The 20,860-nt window shown below is 36.5% G+C and overlaps 1 protein-coding gene and 1 pseudogene across 1 annotated transcript; both read right to left on the bottom strand.

Moving 5' to 3' along the window:
- Positions 1-5,204: 5,204 nt before the first annotated feature.
- LOC130680221 (olfactory receptor 5V1-like) lies at positions 5,205-6,005 on the bottom strand. Its single transcript, XM_057490490.1, has one exon. It carries the CDS (start codon positions 6,003-6,005, stop codon positions 5,205-5,207), a length of 801 nt encoding a protein of 266 aa, XP_057346473.1.
- Positions 6,006-19,457: 13,452 nt separating this feature from the next.
- On the bottom strand, positions 19,458-20,535 carry LOC118920008 (PRKC apoptosis WT1 regulator protein-like; annotated as a pseudogene).
- Between the last annotated feature and the right edge of the window lie 325 nt (positions 20,536-20,860).

Raw genomic sequence — 20,860 nt, forward strand, 5'->3', positions numbered from 1 at the left:
CTATGAGTCTATTTATAATGTGTTTGCGTTGTTTTTAGATTCCACAGGTAAGTGAAATCCTTCTGGTGTGAAAATGATATTTTTTATTCTTTCTCTCTGAGACTTATTTCACTAAGCAAAATACCCTCTAGGTCAGTCCATGTTGTTGAAATGCAAAAATTAATTTCTGGGTTTTCTTTTTGTCTTAAGTATTTTTCTATAAAATACATCATCTACAGAAACAACATTAATACTTCTTTTATTATTTGGATATTTGTAAATTTTTGTCTTGCATAATTTCTAGGACTCCAATGTTTTGTTGAATAGAAGTTTCAAAAGTCAGAACCTTTTTGAGATTTTTGCATCTGTGTTCATCAGGGATATTGATGGCAGTTTTGTTCCTTGTAGTTTCCTTATCTTGCTCTGAATCAGAGTAATTATGTCCTTGTGAAATAGATTTGGTGATGTTCTCTCCTCTTAAAATTTTTGCAAGCTCTTGAGAAGTATTGGTATTAATTCATTAATGATTATTAGAATACACTAATAAATACATTAGTCCTAGGAGTTTCCTATTTTTAAGATTTTATTATTAATGATTCAATCTTACTATTGGTCTGTTAACATTTTCTATATTTTCATGATTCACTCTTGGTAGAAAGTGTTTCTAGGAAATGTATCCGTTTGTTCTTGTTTAGACCATTTTTAGGCATGTAATTGTTCATGTTAGTCTCTTATGATCCTTTGTAATTCTGTAGGATTAGTTGTAATGTTTCTTTTTACATCTACTATTGCATTTTTATATTTTGATAGCCTAGTTAAAATTTTATTTATCTTTTCAAAGACTCATCTCTTAGTTCTCTTTTTTCCTATTTAAAACACTATTGGTTGATGACTTTCCTTTTTGCTATATTGTATTCCTTTTTCTGTGTTTGTATATCTATTATAAGTGTGTGTTTTGTAGTTACCATGTGTTTTATATATGACATGTTACATAAATAGCAGCCTATGTTATTTTGTTAGCTGCTTAATTTTGAATACCTTCTAACAGCCTACATTTCTGTTTCCCCCTCCTCCACTGAATATATAGATATAGATATAGATATAGATATAGGTATAGATATAGATATAGTCAACTTTATCAGCTTTAACTTCAGGATTCCTTCAAATAATCTGCAAAAGTAGTTGATTTTGCTACTTTTGTATTTTAACTTTCAAACCACATTCAACAATACATTGAAAAGATCATTCACCACGATCACCTAGGATTTATCACAGGGAAGCAAGGATGGTATAGTATCTGCAAATCAATCAATGGGAAACACCACATGATCAAAAGGAAGGACAAAAATCATCTCAACAGATGTTGAAAAATCATTTGACAAAATTTAACACCCATTCATGATAAAAACTTTCAACGAAGCCAGAGACGGGTAAGATTCCTCAAGGGAGGAACAACCTAAGACAGGCACAGTCGCAGGGGGCCATCTGGTGAGAAAACGGGGAGCAGCAGAGGTGAGGCTTAGAACCTCCCCCCTCATGTTCTGAGAGAAATCTTCTGCATACATGGATGTTTATTGCCCTCGTCTAGCTCGGATTAACACATAGTCTACAGGCACACACCTGATCATCTACATTTGCTCTCTTACAACACTAAACTCTGTTTTCTACCTTTATCTCGTATCTACCTACCACTTCAGCATTTTACTAAAAATAATAATAATAGAGAAATGTGGTATCCACATATAAATCAAGTTTAAAAATCAAATGAATATTCATATTTGAACTATGTATAGTTCATAATGCATGAACAAAACCGAAAGCTTCTGTGATCACTGCCCTTGTACTGCTCACCATGTAACTTATTCACTATGTAAGAATTTGTACTCCATGTAAGAATTTGTTCGTTATGCATCAGAAGATTGGAGACTGAAGAAAATTAGGCTTGGGGTGGATTAATGATTGTGCATTGAGTATTGACCCCCCTATACAGAAATTTATTGTGGTTAACAACTATTTGATCAATAAATATGAGAGATGCCCTCACAATATATATATATATATATATATATATATATATATATATATAAACACACTTCCAATTGTAAAATAAATAAGTAACCGGGATGTAATGTATAGCATAAGGAATATAGTCAAAATATTGTAACAACTTGGTATGGTGATACCTGGTACCTAGAATTATCATGTATATAAATGTTGAATCACTGTGTTGTACACCTGAAACTAATGTAATGCAATACTGTTGTCAACTACCCTTCAATAAAAATAAAAAAAAAAAACTTTCAACAAATATTAAAAAGGACATGTATTTCAGTATTATCAAAGCCATAGATGGCAAACCCACAGCCAACATCATACCATACAAATAACCAACAGGCACATAAAAAGATACTTCATATCACTAAACATCAGGAAAATGCAAGTCAAAACCACCATTCAACAGTCAAAATGGCCACATTGCAAAAAACAAGTGTTGACGATGATGTGGAGAAAAGGGAACCCTCTTTTTGGTGCAGTCACCATGGAAAATTGGTGAAGACATGGAAATCAGTATGGAAGTTCCTCAAAATACTACAAATAAAAATCACCTATGACCATCAATTCCATTTCTAGGAATTTACCCAAAGAAAACAAAATCACTGATTTGGGAAGATGAATGCGCTCCTGTGTTGCCAGCAACATCACCTACAATAGCCGAGATGTGGGAGAAACTAGCATGTCCATCAGTAGACAAATGTATGTAATGACATTCGGCTGTAAAAAGAAAGAAATTTGGTCATTTGCAACAACATGGATGGAACTAGAAGTCATCATGCTGAATGAAACAAGCTAGGTGGAGAGAGACAAATACCATATGTTTTCACTTATATGTGGAATCTAAAAACAAAACAAAGTGAAATTAAATTGAATTGGTAATGAAAAACCCCCAAGAAACCAAAGTCCAAACAAAATGAACCAAATAACAATAGGCATAGACACTGAGAACACACTGATCGTCCCCATGTGGGAGGGGCTGGGGTGGGTGGGTGAAACGGGTGAAGATGATAAAGAGGCACAAAATCTCAATCATCGTATAAATTAGTCACAGGGATTAAAGTACAGCATAGGGAAGCTAGTCAATAGTTCTATAACATCTTTCTGTGTAGACAGACTCTACACCAGTTGGAATGAACATTTAGTAATGTAGAAAATGATCAAATCAACTAAGGAATATACTTTAAATCAATATAATACTATACATCAACTATACTTAAATTAAAAATATTTTAAGTTTTGTATAGTACACCCATAATCTCACAGAAAACAGAGTAACCCATTATTTTCATAAGAGTTCAATGGTTTCTTTTACACTTAATAAGAAGAAACTTGATTTGCCATGATTTCATGTTTATAAAAAAACACACAGAAAATTGTAGTCCTTTATTTTTCTTCTTCTAACCATTATCCAAAAATCTTTCTATTGTGGGCCAACACCTTAATTGGGCAAAAAATGTGAGATAGCTACTGTTTTTTAAGAGATAATTATATTTCAGGGTAGTTTGTGTAACACAGATGTGACACCATCACCGCAAATAATATTACATTCAAATAAAAAGTAAAATATTAAGCAAACATATCAATATTTGTTAAAATAGACAACTAGTTGTGTTTTTAAGATTTTATTCAATTTTATATAGTATTACATTTTAACAAAATCTATGGGTTTTTATACAATGCAGAACTGAATTTTTAATACCACATGTAAATTCTGTTAAAATAAAATGAGGAAAAAAACAAAATAAACCTCAAGTTTCTAATAGTACAGTTGTATTATTACTTTGCTTCTTACTTCAAGTCTTTATGGATTTTTCCACTGTGTCTAAAATCAAGTAACAGTGACCTGCCACTGCTATGGGCAACTCTGAAGTGTCATAGAGGATGTGTGTCTGGGCAATTTAATTGTTTCCATAAGACTGCATGCAAAAGTTCACATACACTGTCTGATGTGGCACAAGTTCATATGATGAGGCCATCATTGTGTAAAGCTTTAAATTGAATAAAAATATCAATAACATACAGAAAAGGAAGTAACAGGATTATTCTAAATAATGTAGGACCAATCACTAGTGCTGTGATCACATCACATAATGACAATGGAGGACAAAGTGCAGGTAGAGGAGAAGAGAGGATAGGGGATGCCATAGACTGAGGAGAATCAGAAGTGCAGAGGGGATAGATATTCACGGTGACCACCTGACTGTGGACTAAATTCCGAAGTTGTTGGGATTCCCAGATTATTAGGAAAACTATAGAGAGAATGATACATGATTGCAGATTAAGCAGTGTATTACATAAACATAGAGAAAACGTTCCTTTTTCTGAGGTGACAGGAAAAGGGAATGGAGTGAGAAAGCTTCACCATCCCCTCAACAACAACAGCTGTCTAGTGACCCTGAATGGAAGTGCTGGATTTCAAGGCAGAGTCTAGTTTCAGGGATTTTATTCTATGTACCTGGGGAAAACTGGTAACAAGAATACATGGCAGCTGATTAGAAGGTGTGTGTGTTTGTGTGTATGTTAGAAGGTGCTTTCAGTCTTGAACATGTTGAAGGAAGCTAAGATGGCAGTAATATTTTAAACTGAATTAGATATCTAAATCAGACAGGAAAAGACAGTTCTCTCCTTGGAGACACAAGTTTTACTGAAAACGGATAGGGTCACCAGAAAAGGGGGAGCAGCGGAGGAATACAGAGTGAGTGGGAGCAAAAGCTGAAAGACAGGGTGAGAGAGATCATAACGTTAGAGAGACGTATCAGCCTAGGCAGCTGGTATCACAGTGGAAAGAAGGGAAAGACCTGTGGATAAATGTTCAGATACAGGTTTAAAAACAGACATAAAATATACAGATGATACAGGTATAGGTACGAATATGGATATGGATGTGGATGTGAACACACACTCCAGTTAAATGAAGACATGCTCAGTTACACCTCTTACTTGTGTGATCATTAACAGTTCTCTGTATACACCTGAAAATACCTACTTTTGAATGATACACTTTATGTTTCAATTGGAATGAGATAAATATGCATACAGATATAGGTATAAAGTTATATGTATGTGTATCTATAAATTTATGTGTATTGTATGTATGTTCTGTATCAATTGAAAATTACTTTCTATGAGTTTGCCCTATTTAAAAGTAAGCATTAAGAGATTCTCTTTTACTATTGCGTTTCCTGTAAACATGCTCCATGACAGAAGACCCTGCTGACTGCACCTTTCACCTCTCTGGTCCTCAAGCTGTAGATCACGGGGTTTAACATTGGGGTAATAACCCCATGGAGCATGGGGATGAGGCCGTGGCCAGCGGGAGAGTGTCCACTGGAAGAGGGTTGCATGTAGGTGAATGTGGCAGTGCCATAGAACAAGCAGACCACCAGGAGGTGGGAAGCACATATGGTGAAGGCTTTGCACTTCCCTTCCACAGACTGGATCTTCAGGATGGCAGATACGATGTAGATGTAAGAGATAAATGTGGTCAGGAAGGCACCAATCCCCAAAATCTCTCTTCCCACAAACACAACCATGTCTATCAGGGACTTGGATGAGCAGGAGAGGGACACCAGTAGGGGGATGTCAAGGTAGTACTGATTAATCCGATTGGACTTGCAGAAAGACAGGCAGAAGGTGGACACAGTATGAAGGAGGGAATTGAGAAACCCTGCTGCCCAGGTCCCAGCTGTGAGCAGGGCACAGTGAGCCTCAGTCATAATGAGATTGTATCGAAGGGGTAAGCACATGGCCACGTACTGGTCACAAGCCATGACACTGAGAAGGAAGAATTCAGTCCCTACCAGGGCCACCAGGAAGTAAACCTGCAAAGCACAGCCCAGGAAGGAAATGCTGTGATTCACAGTAAAGAGGTTGTCCAGTATCTTGGGGACAGTAGCTGATGGGCAGAATATGTCTAAGAGGGACAGACTGGACAGAAAGTAATACGTGGGTGTGCACAGCTTCCTCTCCATCCCAATGGCCAAAAGAATGGCCCTGTTTCCCACCAAAGTGACCTAGTAGATGGTGGCAAAGACAACAAAGAGAGGATAGCACACCTCAGGGAGGTCAGAGAGCCCCATGAGGATAAAGTGAGTCACGGTGGTGAGATTGTAGCCGTCCATCCCCTCTCTCCACGCGGGTCTCTCTGGAGGGAAGTAAGCCAACAAATGGGTTAGATTTGTTGATACACATAAAGTGTATCATTCAAAAGTAGGTATTTTCAGGTGTATACAGAGAACTGTTAATGATCACACAAGTAAGAGGTGTAACTGAGCATGTCTTTTCATTTAACTGGGGTGTGTGTTCACATCCACATCCATATCCATATCCGTACCTATACCTGTATCATCTGTATATTTTATGCTCCTTTTTAAGCCAAGGAGTCCAATGATCTCCTACAGCAGTTTGTTTCTTGAAATTTTCATCTTCCAATCCATTTCAGGACATAGCTCTCTGGGACCCTAAGGAGATGTGTAAAAATTCATCTCCTCAGTAAAAGCCATCATGGACCCTTCACCAGTGTTTGGGTTTCACAATTCAGGGGTAGCTTCCTGTGTGTTGTCACACCTCCTTGGGCATTTCCTTGCTTTGCTTTGTATTATCTCAATGTGCACAATGTTATGCACTATCTCTATCTCAATTGTACATCCCTTAAGGGTAGAAGTCATGTATTTTGCATGACGGGTAATTTTAATAATTATTAAAAACTAGCAAACACATAATAAAATAAAAATTATCTAAAGTTTTGTGTGAAAGAATGGATGTGGTTCTTTCTTAGACAAAGTGTAAGTATTGATAACAATACATACGGAAATGTTCTTATAAATTCTGAATCATAACCAGTTAAGTATGAAATTTAATAGTTATTTTCCATAATTATTATACTTTAATAAATAAAATGTGTCTATAAAATATAAACAAAACCAAAGAACAAACAAGCAAAGCAGAAAAATACTCAAAAACACATGGAACAGATTGCTGGTTACCATGCAGTGGGGAGGTCAGGAGAATTAGGTGAAAGGGATAAAGAGGTACAAACTTCAAATCATACATTGAATTTGTCACCGGGATTACAGTATAGCATGGTGAATATAGATAATATTGTTATGTCTTTGGTGGCAGATGGTAAGTACACTTACAGGGGTGAGTATCCGTAATACATAGAGTGGTCAAATCACTATGTTGTTCATCTGAGAGCAATACGATATTGCACATCAACTGTACTTCAAAATCATATTTCAAAAAGGAAGGATACAACTTTGTTGATAGTGTCTAAAGGTATTCCAAACTAGAAACAAATATGTTCATATTATATTTAATTCATATTTTACTTAAAACAAACATTTGATCATGTGTCTAATTATTTAAGGAAATAAAGGATTTTCAATGTTATATATGATCGAAGCTATTGGCCATAACTTTTAATTTTTGAATTGCAATTGATGTATTTTAATGATCCTCATAATCATAAAGTTCAAGAGAACTTCTTAAAATCACTTTAACTGAAAGTCTAAAAGTCAATATTTTTGAGGATTATGTCTTCACTTTGAAAACTATTTGTTTTTGAATATCAAATGTGTATAATAGAAAGGGGATATGTGATAAGAAAATAAAATTTTAAGGTAATTTTCAATGGCTCCCCCTCTATATTTAGTTTTGCCTCATGGAAATTGCTAATGATTTCTTTCCTCAGATAAAATGCATAATATGAATAATAAAATTATATGTGATGATTTGTTTAAACATATGGAATGAAACTATTTTCTATCACAAGTTTTTCCACGTAGTAGTTCTTTATATTAATTTTTTATTGTTTTTAATAAAAACAGCAGAAATTATTCATTAGCAAACTGCTTTCAAGTTTAATATTTTATTTATACTTCACAAAACCAATAAGCTCTAGAACATCTATTTGTGAACTATTGCTCCTTACCATTTTTTAAAACTGAAATGTATAAGGGGCATTATTATATTGGTTTCAGGTCCACAACATAGTGGTTCTATATTTACATATGTCACTAAATGTTCATCACAGTAAGTATAGTTACCATTTGTCACCAAAGTTACTAAATATTATTGACTATATTCCTTTTGCCATCCTTTCATCCCTGTGATGAATTTATTTTATAGTTGGAAGTCAGCAATTATCTCCTTCCCCAACTTTGCCCACATTCTCACGGTCCTCTCCCATGTACTATTAAATAAGAATCTTTGATATTACCTTGGGGATGAGTTTATTCTTTCTACAAGCAGGACCAGGTCTGTTTCATGCTTGGGAGGAAAATAAAATTTTTTTCTTGATATTTAATCATGAAATTTAAGAAAGAAAATCACTATATTAACCACAAATTGCTTGGATATCATTATGTAAGCTGGTGTCTAGTGAATGAATTAAAATGTTTGAAACAACATCTAACTGGTCAGTTTACAAATTCTCAAATTTCTAGGTTCTACAGAGCTGTACAATTTCACTTTTCTGCATCTTTACATATTAATTTTTTGAAAATGTTGCAGTAAATTTATGAAAGTTTAAAAGGTACTTTCTAATACAAGAAGAATTATACCTTGTGACATTAAATATTAAGTTCTATATGAAATGTTCATTTTCTTTTGAACTCACACTTATTAATTTCACTCTTGGTTTTAATATGGATTATGGCAAATAAGTCAAAATATCCTGATAAATATGTAACCTAGTTCTACATCAGTTTCCTTAATCAATATACATTCCTCAAAACACAATAAAATTTCCAAATATTTATTACTTCGTTGTTCACATTTTAAATCAAACTTCTAGCATATAGAGTTTGTTCATTTGGGAAAAAACTTGCATTCATATTAACAATACCCTTCTTTAAAATCAAACATAATAAGATCTTAAGAATTTGCATCTCATTCGAAAGATGAATGATACTTTTCTTGATAACATATTGAAGAGGAAGAACTTTTATAACATTGTTATTAACCCAAGAGACGGATAGCACATATACTAAAGATTCCAACAAATTCTTAGGAAGTGCAATAGCTCACCTCCTCTGTGAGATTACTTGGTGTAAACATAAGAATATGAGTATATGAAAAACACAAGTTGAAATCAAGTTTTTTTGTTTTTCATTTTGTTTGGAAACAGCCAATCATATAATGAGAATTGGAGGAAGGGATGTGGAGCTAAGATTATCTTTCTCTTGGAAATTATCCAGAATTCAAGCTTTCTTATTATGTATATAACTTACTCTTGTGCCTATGTTTAAAATGAAACAAGCCACATATGAAGCTCTCTCTTCTATATCAAATAGTTTGTCAAGGATCTACTATGTGTCAAAAATGAAAATTAGTTATTCAAGCAAAAATAATCACTGAGAAATCTCAGATCTTAAAATAATTAAAATGTTATAATTACTTCAGTATGTCAATATCAAGGAAAATTACAAGTAAAATTTCTTTATGAATAGGGGGATATGTCTTATTGAGACTATATAGATAAGGAAGAAGTGAGTAGCCTTCCTTTTTAACTAAGTGGATTGACAGCTAAGATTTTAAAGCAATCAAAAATGTCCTTCTACATTTGCTTTGGCACATCCTTATTGCCTATTAGGAGTCATGGACCATTCTTGTAAGGGACATACATTCAGGTCATTCAGTCAGAAAATTTCATTTGACACAGCAGAATTCTGCATACAAAGAATCTGGATAAACACTTACAGGGGGATACAAAATTTCTAGCAATGAAATTAAACAATTGAAAGCATTATTTACACATACACTGTATAATATTTAAAATTCCACACCCTTCATCATACTGGTTTAGCATTCAATTTTAACTAATTTATCAAATGTATACATCTTTACACCATATTAATATCTTTACAAATATCAAATTGTTTACACTAAGAAGTCCAGAATTCACTTTTCATTTTCAATACCTTTTCAGTGTGAGAGTACCCAGTACCAATAAAAACTCTAAACAGTGAGAATGCAAAATGATATTGCCAAAGAAAAGGAAGCATCAAAATGAAAAGAAAATTTCTTACTCATGCACAGTATGAATATAGTAATTTATTCTATAGTTGAAATGATGTCCTGTTTTCTCTAAGGAAAAATATTATAGTAAATACTCTATAGGGAATATTCTTGTCTTCACAAATATAAATTGCTACCAACCTAATAATGGGCACTTAATAATAATAGGCACTTACTAATTTTATGTTCACTAAATTTAATATAACATGAAAAAAAGCTAAATTATAGAAATAAATGAAATTTTGCTGTAACTGTTTAGGATAAGAATAAACAAGATGGGTCAAGAATTTAATTGCAAGACAAAAGTAAAGAGTAAAGTAATATTATGAATTTTGTTCTATAATCAGTAAAGTAACTCTCAGTTATATGACTGTACTATCCACTTGCATAAATTTGCATTTTTCATGCTAAATAACTAAGCTGTAGCACAATCTATTCATTATATGCATCTATTCAAGAATGCATTATTCACTTGTTAGTATTGTTAAGACTATCCAAATGAAAAGGGTTTTTTTGTTGTTGTTTTAAGATTTCATGATCAAATTGAGTGAAATTTCAAATTCTTTTCAACCTACAATTCCTAAATTGTTTTATCTCAGAGTAATGGTTTAATGTAAAACAAATTTTGATCTAAGAATGTTAAAAATACACATCTATAAATTAAAAATATACGTGCATTCAGTGAGTTCAGGGGAAAGATATACAGATGTTCATTATGCCATTCTCCTTTTTCTCTAACTGTATCACTCTCCAAGGTAAAATCAAACGAACATAAAAAACGACATTGAGAAAAATAAGTCTCATGATAGAGGTCCTTGTTCCTATTCAATCTCATTATGATCGTAAAATTCTTAACTTTACCCTGTGTTTCATTTGGTAACGCAGTTTCCATTTACCCAGGGTAATTCAGCCATATGGGCATCTATGACACTTTTTATGTTTTTAAGTTGCTGATTCATTAGAAGATTTCTAGTCCCCTATTTAAGGATTCACATGTCTTTTATCTATGAAATAGATTGTAACTTAATCTGCTTTTTAGGCTCCCTTCACCTTCCAGGTCTTTGGTCTGTTGAGGTGGATATCCTGTGATAAAATGATCAGTAAAAAGACACCCCTCAAAAAGTGTTGATTAAGCAAATTCAGTTATTCTTCCTCTTCCACATGAAAGCAATGGTTGAAAAGCCACCTTCACACATTCCCAAGCACCTGGGCCCCCTGCCTTCCCTTCATCACTCTAGGCAGGCGGCTCTCACTCGCAGGCATCAGGCGTGGGGCAGCTCCACCCGCCCCACGCCCACTCTCCGCAGCGCCAACCACACGCACTCAGCGGATGGCGGCCCGGTCCCGGCGCCAGTGTCCAGGCGCCTGGGAAGAGGGAAGGGAATCGTCTTGCCAATGGGTTTCAGCCCCGGGCAAGTTCGCTGTGGATTCAATGGGACCAAAGAAAATCAGAGCAAACGTTGTTCGGGGTGAAAGGGTTTGTTTCCCAGCGTGTTCTCCCGGCGGGAGGCCGAGCACTGGCCCCCGCCTCCGCCCCGAGCACTGCGCAGAGCTCTCTCTCTCTATAGCGCAGTAATAGCTCATTGCCTGCAGGCGTGGAAGCGGTAGCCTAGCAACAGGCCAGTTACCTCATCACGTGGTTTTAAGTTTCGTGAGGATCCTGGCCATAGGAACCCCAACTGCCCCACAGAATGTGAGCTGTTGAGCCACTTGGAAGAATGTTTTGTGAAAGCAGCTTCAAAATTTCCATTTACTCTATACTTGAAAGGGTTGAATGATCTGGGCCCACTCAGGTGGCAGGGGGCCTGGATATGTGGTTCTTATTTGAGAGAGATCCTTGAACTGCAAACAGTGTCAAGAGTTGCATATATTATGAGTTCTTACTAGTTTACGTATATGCAGAAAAGTAACCAAAGATTATATATATCTTTATAAATGGCAGGAAGGCTGAAGTATTCAACTAATATTGGGCTTATATAACAATAAAAACCACCTTTAGTCTGAGTTTTCATTTATTATTTGGCAAATTATGAGTTGCCTCCTAATATTTACTCTGTTCTTAATGATTTATACAGGGTGGAGAGATGGAGCCCCCCATCTAGATATCTTCAGCAAACAATACTTACTGACTAATGGGTACATTTTCCAGTTTCCCTCTTATCTGGCTGGATCAATCTGATAACGTTTAAGTGAATGAGATGTAGACTAATATGATGTGTGCATATTCTATGTCATAATTATAAACAAGGTAGGAAACTGACTTTTACATTCCTATTTTGAGTTTGTTAAATATATTGTCAAATTAATAAGCTTCATGTGTCTACAATTTAATATTTTAATATTCAGGAATAGTTCCTAAATTTTGATTATCCATTCACCCTTTGGTAGTTGGAGCAGCTCTCCAGATGACTCCCTTGAAGAATGGAGCATTATGGTTACAATTTTTGTATTAAAAATAATTATTATTTACATGACTGAAATTATTCTTGAAATAAAAATACATTAAAAAGGCCATAGAATTATTGCTCATTGAATTCCCCTCACTGGTTTATTTTTTTTCTAATTAACGTTACCATAAAATTAGCTACTGTTCTATTCTTCAGGTCTCTGAATTTTTTTTAACTTCTTTAGACTCTTACGACTGCCACTGCTTTAAGAATGCCCAACCATCACCCAGCCCCCTCTGCTAGGCCGTCACCCCCACACCCTCCTTCCCACCCAGGCGCCGGGCAGCTCCCGTCGTCTCTTCATCCAGTAGGTTTCCATCTGGAGAACGTCTTGTGCACCGAGTCAACAGTACGCAGCCTTCTGATGCCGCTTGTTTCCCGCAGGGTCATTCTTTGGGAGGCCCCAGGTGGCTGCGCGTATCCACAGCTCAGTTTCATCCTTAAGTAGTATTCCAGTTTATGGATCTCACAGGCGTTCACCGAGTCTTCCCTGAGGACGTTTGGATTTTCTCCTGATTTTGGTGATTCTCAATAAATCGACTATAACCACCATGTACTGATTTGGATTTAAACACTAGGCTTCATTTCTCTCAGATACAGAGTGGTGTGATTTCTGGGTCATATGGTGAGTCTATGTTTACAGTATTAGAAACTGACCAAATTTTTCAGTCTCTGTGCCATTTCACATTGCCACCAGCAACGGTGGGACTTCCAGGTGCTGCAGGATCCCCCCATCATTTGGCATTTTCAGTGTATTCATATTAGACATGGTATGCTGTTACCTTAAACTTGCAATTTCATAATATCTTTTGATATTGAATATTTTCATGTGCTTATTTACCATTCATTTATCCTCTAATTAAGTGTCCACTTTTTAATAGTGTCTTTATATTTTTTGAGTACTGAGTGATATTTATGTATTCTCAAGTTCATTGTCAGAATGTGATCTGCAAATCATTTCTTCCACTGTACATGTGCTGTCATTGTCTTACCATCTATCACAGATATTTGTTTATTATTTATATTCTTACTGAATTAAAATTTTAGTGCCATTTCAGCTTCTCAGAAAACTTGAAGGGAATTGCAGAGAATCCCAATACTCTTTACCCCCATCCAGGTACAGACCACCCCTTTACCAGCATCTCCCCACCAGAGTGGCACATTTGTTCCTCTTGATAAATCTAAACAAAATCTAAACATAATCCTGCAAAAAACTGCTTTTACACTGTGGATCACTGTTGCTGCATATGCATCATCGTAGCATCATAAGAAGTAATTCAGTGCCTGTAAACTGTGCCTATTCAGCCCTATGCCCTCACAGCCTACAGCAACCCCGCATGTGTTTCACTGTCTCTACTATCCCGCTTTCCCTAGAATCTCTTGGTGTTGAAATTATAGAAGTTGTATGTTTTACACATTGGCTGCTTTCACTTACTAATATGTCCCTAAGGTTCTTCATTGTATTTCAAGACCTACTATCTCATTTTTTTCAACCATGAGTAGTATTCTGATGTCTGGATGTACATCAATATATTAACTATTCACTTACGAAGGCACCTTGGCTGATTCCCTTTGACAACGATGAATAAAGCTCCTATAATTACCAGAGGGCAGATTTTTTGTTGATGTTTTCAGCTTCAAAGCACAATTGTCATATCATATGGTAACAGGTGTGTTCAATTTTGTGAGAAACTGTTGAACTGCCTTCCAAGGCGGCTGTGCCATCCTGCGTTTCTGCCCCAGTGAGTGAGCCCCACACCCTTGCTGGCACTGGGCACTGCCAGTGTTGTAGGTTCATCTCTCCCACCAGGTGCGTGGTGTTATCTCAGTGCTTCCACTTGCATTTTCCCAATGACATACGATGTGCAGCATCTTTTCATTTGCTTATTTACAAACTGTTCCCTATGCTATAGTGTGCTATAGTCTTTGGACTTTTTTATACTAGGTTATTTTTTCTTCAAATTTAAGTGGTTCTTGTATTTTTGGAGGACAGGCCTTTGTGAGCTAAGTCTTTCAACATATTTTCTCCCAGTTCATGGACTGCCTTCTCATTACCATGACACTGTATTTTGGGGCACTAGAAATTTCAAATTTTAATGAAGTTCTGCTTACATACTTTGTGCCTTTCAGTGTCATTAGATCATTTATTTCTCAATGTTGATGAAGCACTTTTTCCCCTTTTATGGATTTTGTATTTGTATCCTGTTAAGCACTTTGTGTAATCATGTTTTTATATTTTCTTGTGCTTTATTCTAAAGGTTTTATAATTTTATGGTTTCTTTTTAATTGATTTATTAAATCTGAGTGCTAGGTAACAATTCCATTTTTGCATGTGGATGTCCATACGTTCTAATGACAATTTTCAGAAGACTAACCAGCATCCATTGAATTGATTTATATATATGTTTCTCAAAAAACAAATGGCCACACATGCATGAGTCCATTTCTGGACTCTGTACATTTGTGCATCGATGTGTTTGTCTATACCTCCCTGAACACCAGAGAGTCTTAATTACTTTACCCTCAGCAGAAGTCTTGAAAATGGATAGAATGATGCAACCAAGTACATTATTTTTCAAAGTTACTTTTTCTATTACATTTTAGTTGCCCAACACACATAAGACTTACATTCAGTTTGCCAAGATGTACATAGGTCAACAGGGATTTGACTGGAATTTTAATAAAGGAATTGATCAACAGGGTAAGAAATTATATCTTTATTGTTTCTGGTGGTCCAGGAACATGGCATGCCTTTCCATTTAATAAGTTTTATGATATCTTCCAACAACATTTGTATATGTAACCAACTTATGATTGAGGTTTTGTGTCCCTTCATCCTCCTATTACCCCACCCAACCACTCCAACCCTTCACCCATTGTAATCAGTAGTCACTTCTCTGTCTTTGAGTGTACTGCTGTTTTGTTCATTTTGTTTCGTTTTGTTTTTGGATTCCAGCAGCAACTGAAATCATATGGTATTTGTCTTTTTCTGCCTGACTTATTTCACTTACCAATACCCTCTAGGTCCATCCATGTTGTTGCAAATGGCTGACCACCTGAAGAGAAATATTTCAAGAAGAAATACAGATGGCCATCAGGCACATGAAAAGATCCTCTATGTAGCTAATCATTAGAGATGATCAAAAGTACAGTGAGCTATCACCTCACAGCAGTTAGAAAGGCCACTAACCCAAAGACAAGAAATAATGTGTTGTTAAGGATGTGGATAAGAGGTAACCCTCCTACACTTCTGGAAGGAATGTAAATTGGTGTAACCGCTTTGGAACACAGAATGGAGTTTCCTTAAGAAGCTTAAATATAAATACCATACAAACCAGCAACTGCTCTTTTAGGAATATAAACAAAGGAAACAAAACCCTGATTCAAAAATATATATGAAATCCTGTATTTATTTTAGCATTATTAAAATAGCCAAAGTTCCTATATATAAATGAATAGATACAAAAATATGTAGTACACACACACAATGGAATATTACTCATCCATAAGCAGTAATGAAATCTTGTCAATGCAACACTATGAATTCATCTAGTGGACATTACACAAAGTGAAAGAAGTCAAATGGATACTACTGATGTGACTTTGAGCCACATTCTAAATTAACATTTTTTATGCTTCCTCCTCCACACTTTATTTATAAGATGATGTAATCTACATCTCTGGAGTATCCCTTGACTAATTTTGTCTACAGTTTATTTTACTACTGTTTCCTTAACTTTAAACTTGTCTTGGAAACAATTGGTCTACTGTCTTTACTGTAGGTTTTGGTTTCCTGATGAAAAATATTTGGACTTAAAAACATTTCCATCTAAAGGAGTCCCTCTATCATATTTTGTAAGGTAGGTTTAGTGGTGCTGAATTTTTTCAATCTTCCTTTATCTGGGAAACTTATAATCCATCCTTAAGTTTTGAATGATAACCTTGCTGGGCAGAGAATTACTGGTTGTAGTTTCTTTCCATTCAGTACCTTCAATTTCATGCCACTCACTTCTGGCCTGTACAGTTTCTGCTGAAAACTCAGCTAATACATTTAGGGAGTTTCTGTATAGGTAACTGTGTGCCTCTCTCTTGTTGCTTTTAAGATTCTCTCTTTATCTTTAATCTTTGCCATCTTAATTATTATATGTCTTAGTGTTGTCTTCCTGTGATTCATTTTTTTAGGAGTTCTCTGTACTTTGGGAACCTAGATGTCTTTTTCTTTCCCTAGATTGTGAAATTTTCCACCTATATTTCTTCCAAGAGACTTTCTGAACTTTTGTCTCTCTCATCTTCTGGGATCCCTATTATGGAAATATTGCTGTGTTTTTAGCTGTCACACACCTCTATTAGCATCTTCTGGCCTTAAGAAATTCCTTTTCCCAAACAAAGTGGACTCATGTTCATGGAGCAGATATCCAAGGCCAGGTGAGCTGGGTTCCTGCATGTTTATCTCGTCCCCACTCCATTCCTCTCCCTCAAGCACGTGGGCAGGAAAGGGGGCAGGGTGTGGGTCTCAATCAATCATTTTTTTAAAACTTTGTATATGCTTTATTATGCCACAAATTCCCAGGAAGCATAAGAAATGTTCTCTAAACAGGACTAAAAACTTCACAAATACTAGCACTTTATTGACAACACCCAAGTTTTCTAAGGTAGTGTACATATTAATGTTATCTTTTAAAAAAAAATCTCAATGCTTCTGATAAATATTAAAGGGAACTTGTAGCAGATCCTACTTTACTTTTCAGTGTCAGTGTAAAAACCTATATGTAACATGAAAATATGTGTTAAGGACGGAAGGGCTGCTTGTGAACCGCTCTGCCTGTTGTCAGGCTCTTGTGTTTGAACTGGGCACTGTTATGTAAAAGATCACCGTTGGAAATTTTCCCAATAAACTGAACAAAAGGAAAATTTTTTTTTAACAAATCAGTCTTAAAAAGTATTAATAACTGGTGTAATTTTTAAAGGGAAAATGAAATATTCCTTTAATTATATTTGCATTAAATAGAAAATCCAAATCTTTTACTGAAAAATAAATACGTTAATATATTTTAAGGGTGAATACTAACAGCATTTTCGCAAGGTCCAAAGTGTGGAAGGGCAACTTGGCAATACTAGCATTTCCTAGATAAGGGTAGCCAAAGGGGGATGAGTATCTTGCAAGTAAAGCTGGGGCCTGAACCTGGCGCAACATGTGGCACGTGGGCAGCAGATCACTGCTCCCATGCCAGGGAATATTCTCCAAAACGGAGGCTTGAAGGCAGCAGTTCTGCAGCTCTCTCATTTGGTAATCTAATAGGGAATTTTCTGATACATATACATGGATATATGAAACCAGAGACCAGGTTAATTATTAAATAAACTGAGGGGAAAAAATGCCAGTGGTTAAAATGATGTTAATTGCAGAGTCTCCAATGGAAGCCACAGGAGGAAAGAGGTTGTAAGGGCAGCTGGTTCCAAACCCCGATTACGGTCAGAGTCACCAGGTGGCAGGCTTTAGGAATTCTGTCCAGGGTCTCAGCCTAAGCCTATCTATGAACTACAGCCAGGGAATTCTTCTCAAGCAGCACAAGTGATTCGGATGATCAGCCACAGCTGAAACTTTGAAGTGGAAGGTGGGGGAGCCAAGCTAGGTCACTACAGAGATTTAGAATCCAACATCTGATATTTTTCAATTATTCCACATTTTTTCTAATTGTCTCGCCTTCCCTATTTTTCTAATAGTGAATAATGAAGGGGCTTGCCAAGTAAAGAGTCAATAGAGCACCCCAAATGGATTTTACCACGTAAGACCACTCACGTACATTAATTAAGCTAAACTATCTTATACTATTTGAGATTCAATCATAAGGCAGATATTTCTTACTGTTACTGTATTTTAAAGACACGGGTCCCCTTATTCAACATGACGATGTCATGGAGACAACTCTAAACATTAATGATATTTAATAGGAAAGAAAATCTGTGTAATTCTTCAAAATAAATGTTTTTATATATCCAATGTTAAGAAGAAAATCCGCTAAATGTGAGGTAGGGGACTAATTCTCTCACATGAGAACAACAGTGGCACAGTGTTCCTCTCCAAGTTAGAAATTAAGCAAAGTGTTTCAGTACTATTTCTGTTTATGTACTGTTTGGTTAATATAAGTATAAATGTTTTAAGTGTGGATAAATATTTTGGTTTTTATTTTAATGCATATGATAATTTAAAAAATGGGTTTTTTCCTTATACATTGAAATTGTACACATTCTCCAGCTTGTGAATATAGAACTTTTTAAATACCCATGCTCACTTATAAACTTTGGTATAATAGAAAAGGTAGTACCTTTATAAGAAATGTTATATTCAAATTATAACTGTATGCTTTTCAGAAGTTACAGTGATTTAAATTTTTTTTAATTTTCAAATACAAAATAGCACATTTTAATTTACTACAGCATAATTCAAGTATTATCTTAAATTTTATATTCAGCCAACTACTAGTAAATATTAACTAACTTTTTATAATAGCTTTCCTTTTTAAAGATGACTGTTACGCAAAATAGTGTGATTCTCTATTACCCTAAATTGCTTATAATTTGAAAGAACAAATGACAGAAAACAGAGACCTTTATGATTAAATCATCAACACATAAAAGGTTGCTCAGAGCAGCAATAAGGCATTTGCAGATAACTCCCCACAGGTATTTGAATTTATGTAAACAAAGACTATGTATATTCCTTATGGGAGAAAATACATTACCTTAGATAAAATATATTCATATGGTTGTGAAAACCATATATTATCTGAATACCACACAAAACCAAAAGACAATCTATTATTTTAATAACTGAAAGATGTTATTTATTTGTGAAATAGGGTGATGAGTTTTCTAAACTAAAAATGAAACAGAAATATTTTGAAAATAAACATCCACTATTTTCTAGAAATATACTTACTTAATGTAAGGCAGCATAGGAATTTTGTCCTACCATTAACCATAACATTCAATCAGTAGTTTAAAATTTTTTTTCCACATTGAGCCTTGAATCTTCTACCTTGTTAGCTGCCCAACAAGTTTCACAAGAATTTTATTCTCCTGCTTCAGTTGTTCATTTTCATCTTCGATGTCATCTAGGTCTCTGTTTAACAAATCAATTTCTTCTTTGAGTTTTCCGATCATTTCCTCTTCATCTTGCATTAGTCCCACAAGTCTTCAATTTTCTTGCCTTTCTCTTACTACTTCCTTTTCAAGATCTTCAATGTTCTTGCCCAATGTGCTACTTGAGACCAAACCACCTGAGGCGCTGGCATCCCGGCTGTATCTGCTGCACCCACTTCTCTCTGTTAGGGGAGACCTACGTGAGTGTCTTCCTCAGAGGCCGTGGCTGCGCTTTTGCACCTGCCTGAAGCCGCTGCAGACGCTCCTGTAACGGACCGGAGCTGCCCGGGTCTGACACGTTCCCAGCTTCCTTCCGCAGCGCGACCTGTTGTGGAATCTCCGCCCCCATCTCCGTTCTCTCCGCCCTGCTTCGACCCCGTCATGTTCACCCGGGCATCGGCCGCGGTGCCGCCGACCGCGCCGGGGGTGCACCGCCTCTCCCGCCGCTCCCGCGCCCCGCCCCTCCGGCGCCGCGCCCCGCCCCTCCCGCTCCTCCCGCGCCCCACGCCTCGCCCCGCTCTTCCTGGCGCCCCTCCCGCAGCGCCGCGGGGCCCGTCCGCGCGCCCGCGGCGGCCGGGGGCCGGCAGCGCGGTTCTCGCCCCCCGAGCCGGGGAGGCAGGCGCGGCGGCGCCGCCCGGGACGTCGTCGTGGAGCCCGCTGTCCGCGCGGCGGCGATGCCCACGACCCCGCGGGGGCTTCCCGGCCCGTCGCTCTTCGTCCGTCCCTTTTTGGCCCTTTGCGCTTTGCAGTGCGGTCCTCTCCTCCTCACTGGGGATAGACGACGGCTTCGGCGGTCTTCAGGTCATTTCTCAGTTTAGGTGTTATTTTCCGCAGTTGCCTCCTTGGAGTGTGCATGCAGGGGTGTTTCTGCCTTACTTTTCAACTCCACCATCTTTCCGCACACCCTCTACAGTCATAAGCTTTAGCCAGTAAGTCCCGGGATGCCAACAAGATTTATGAATAAATCCCCATGGGAGAATCTCAGATGAATTTAATGTTGCCAAGATAATTCATGTTGGAAAATTACAGACATCTATCATATGTGGTTTTATAGGATAATTGGTAAAACTACCAACAGGTTCATTGGTTTGTTGTTAAAAAAAATTTATTTTAGACCCTGTTCCTAAATTTCCAGTTTTTTAACTCTAGTTACATATTTCCCCTCCACCTTTCTTTTCTTTGATTTTGTTTCTTATTCTCCTTTCTTAATCTCCATT

The sequence above is a fragment of the Manis pentadactyla genome, chromosome 13 (genome assembly GCF_030020395.1).
Source record: "Manis pentadactyla isolate mManPen7 chromosome 13, mManPen7.hap1, whole genome shotgun sequence".
NCBI classification, from domain to species: domain Eukaryota; kingdom Metazoa; phylum Chordata; class Mammalia; order Pholidota; family Manidae; genus Manis; species Manis pentadactyla.

Bases quoted from the DNA above. Each gene is read 5' to 3' on its own strand.
- LOC130680221 (XM_057490490.1), bottom strand. From the start codon at position 6,005: ATGGAGAGGAAGCTGTGCACACCCACGTATTACTTTCTGTCCAGTCTG.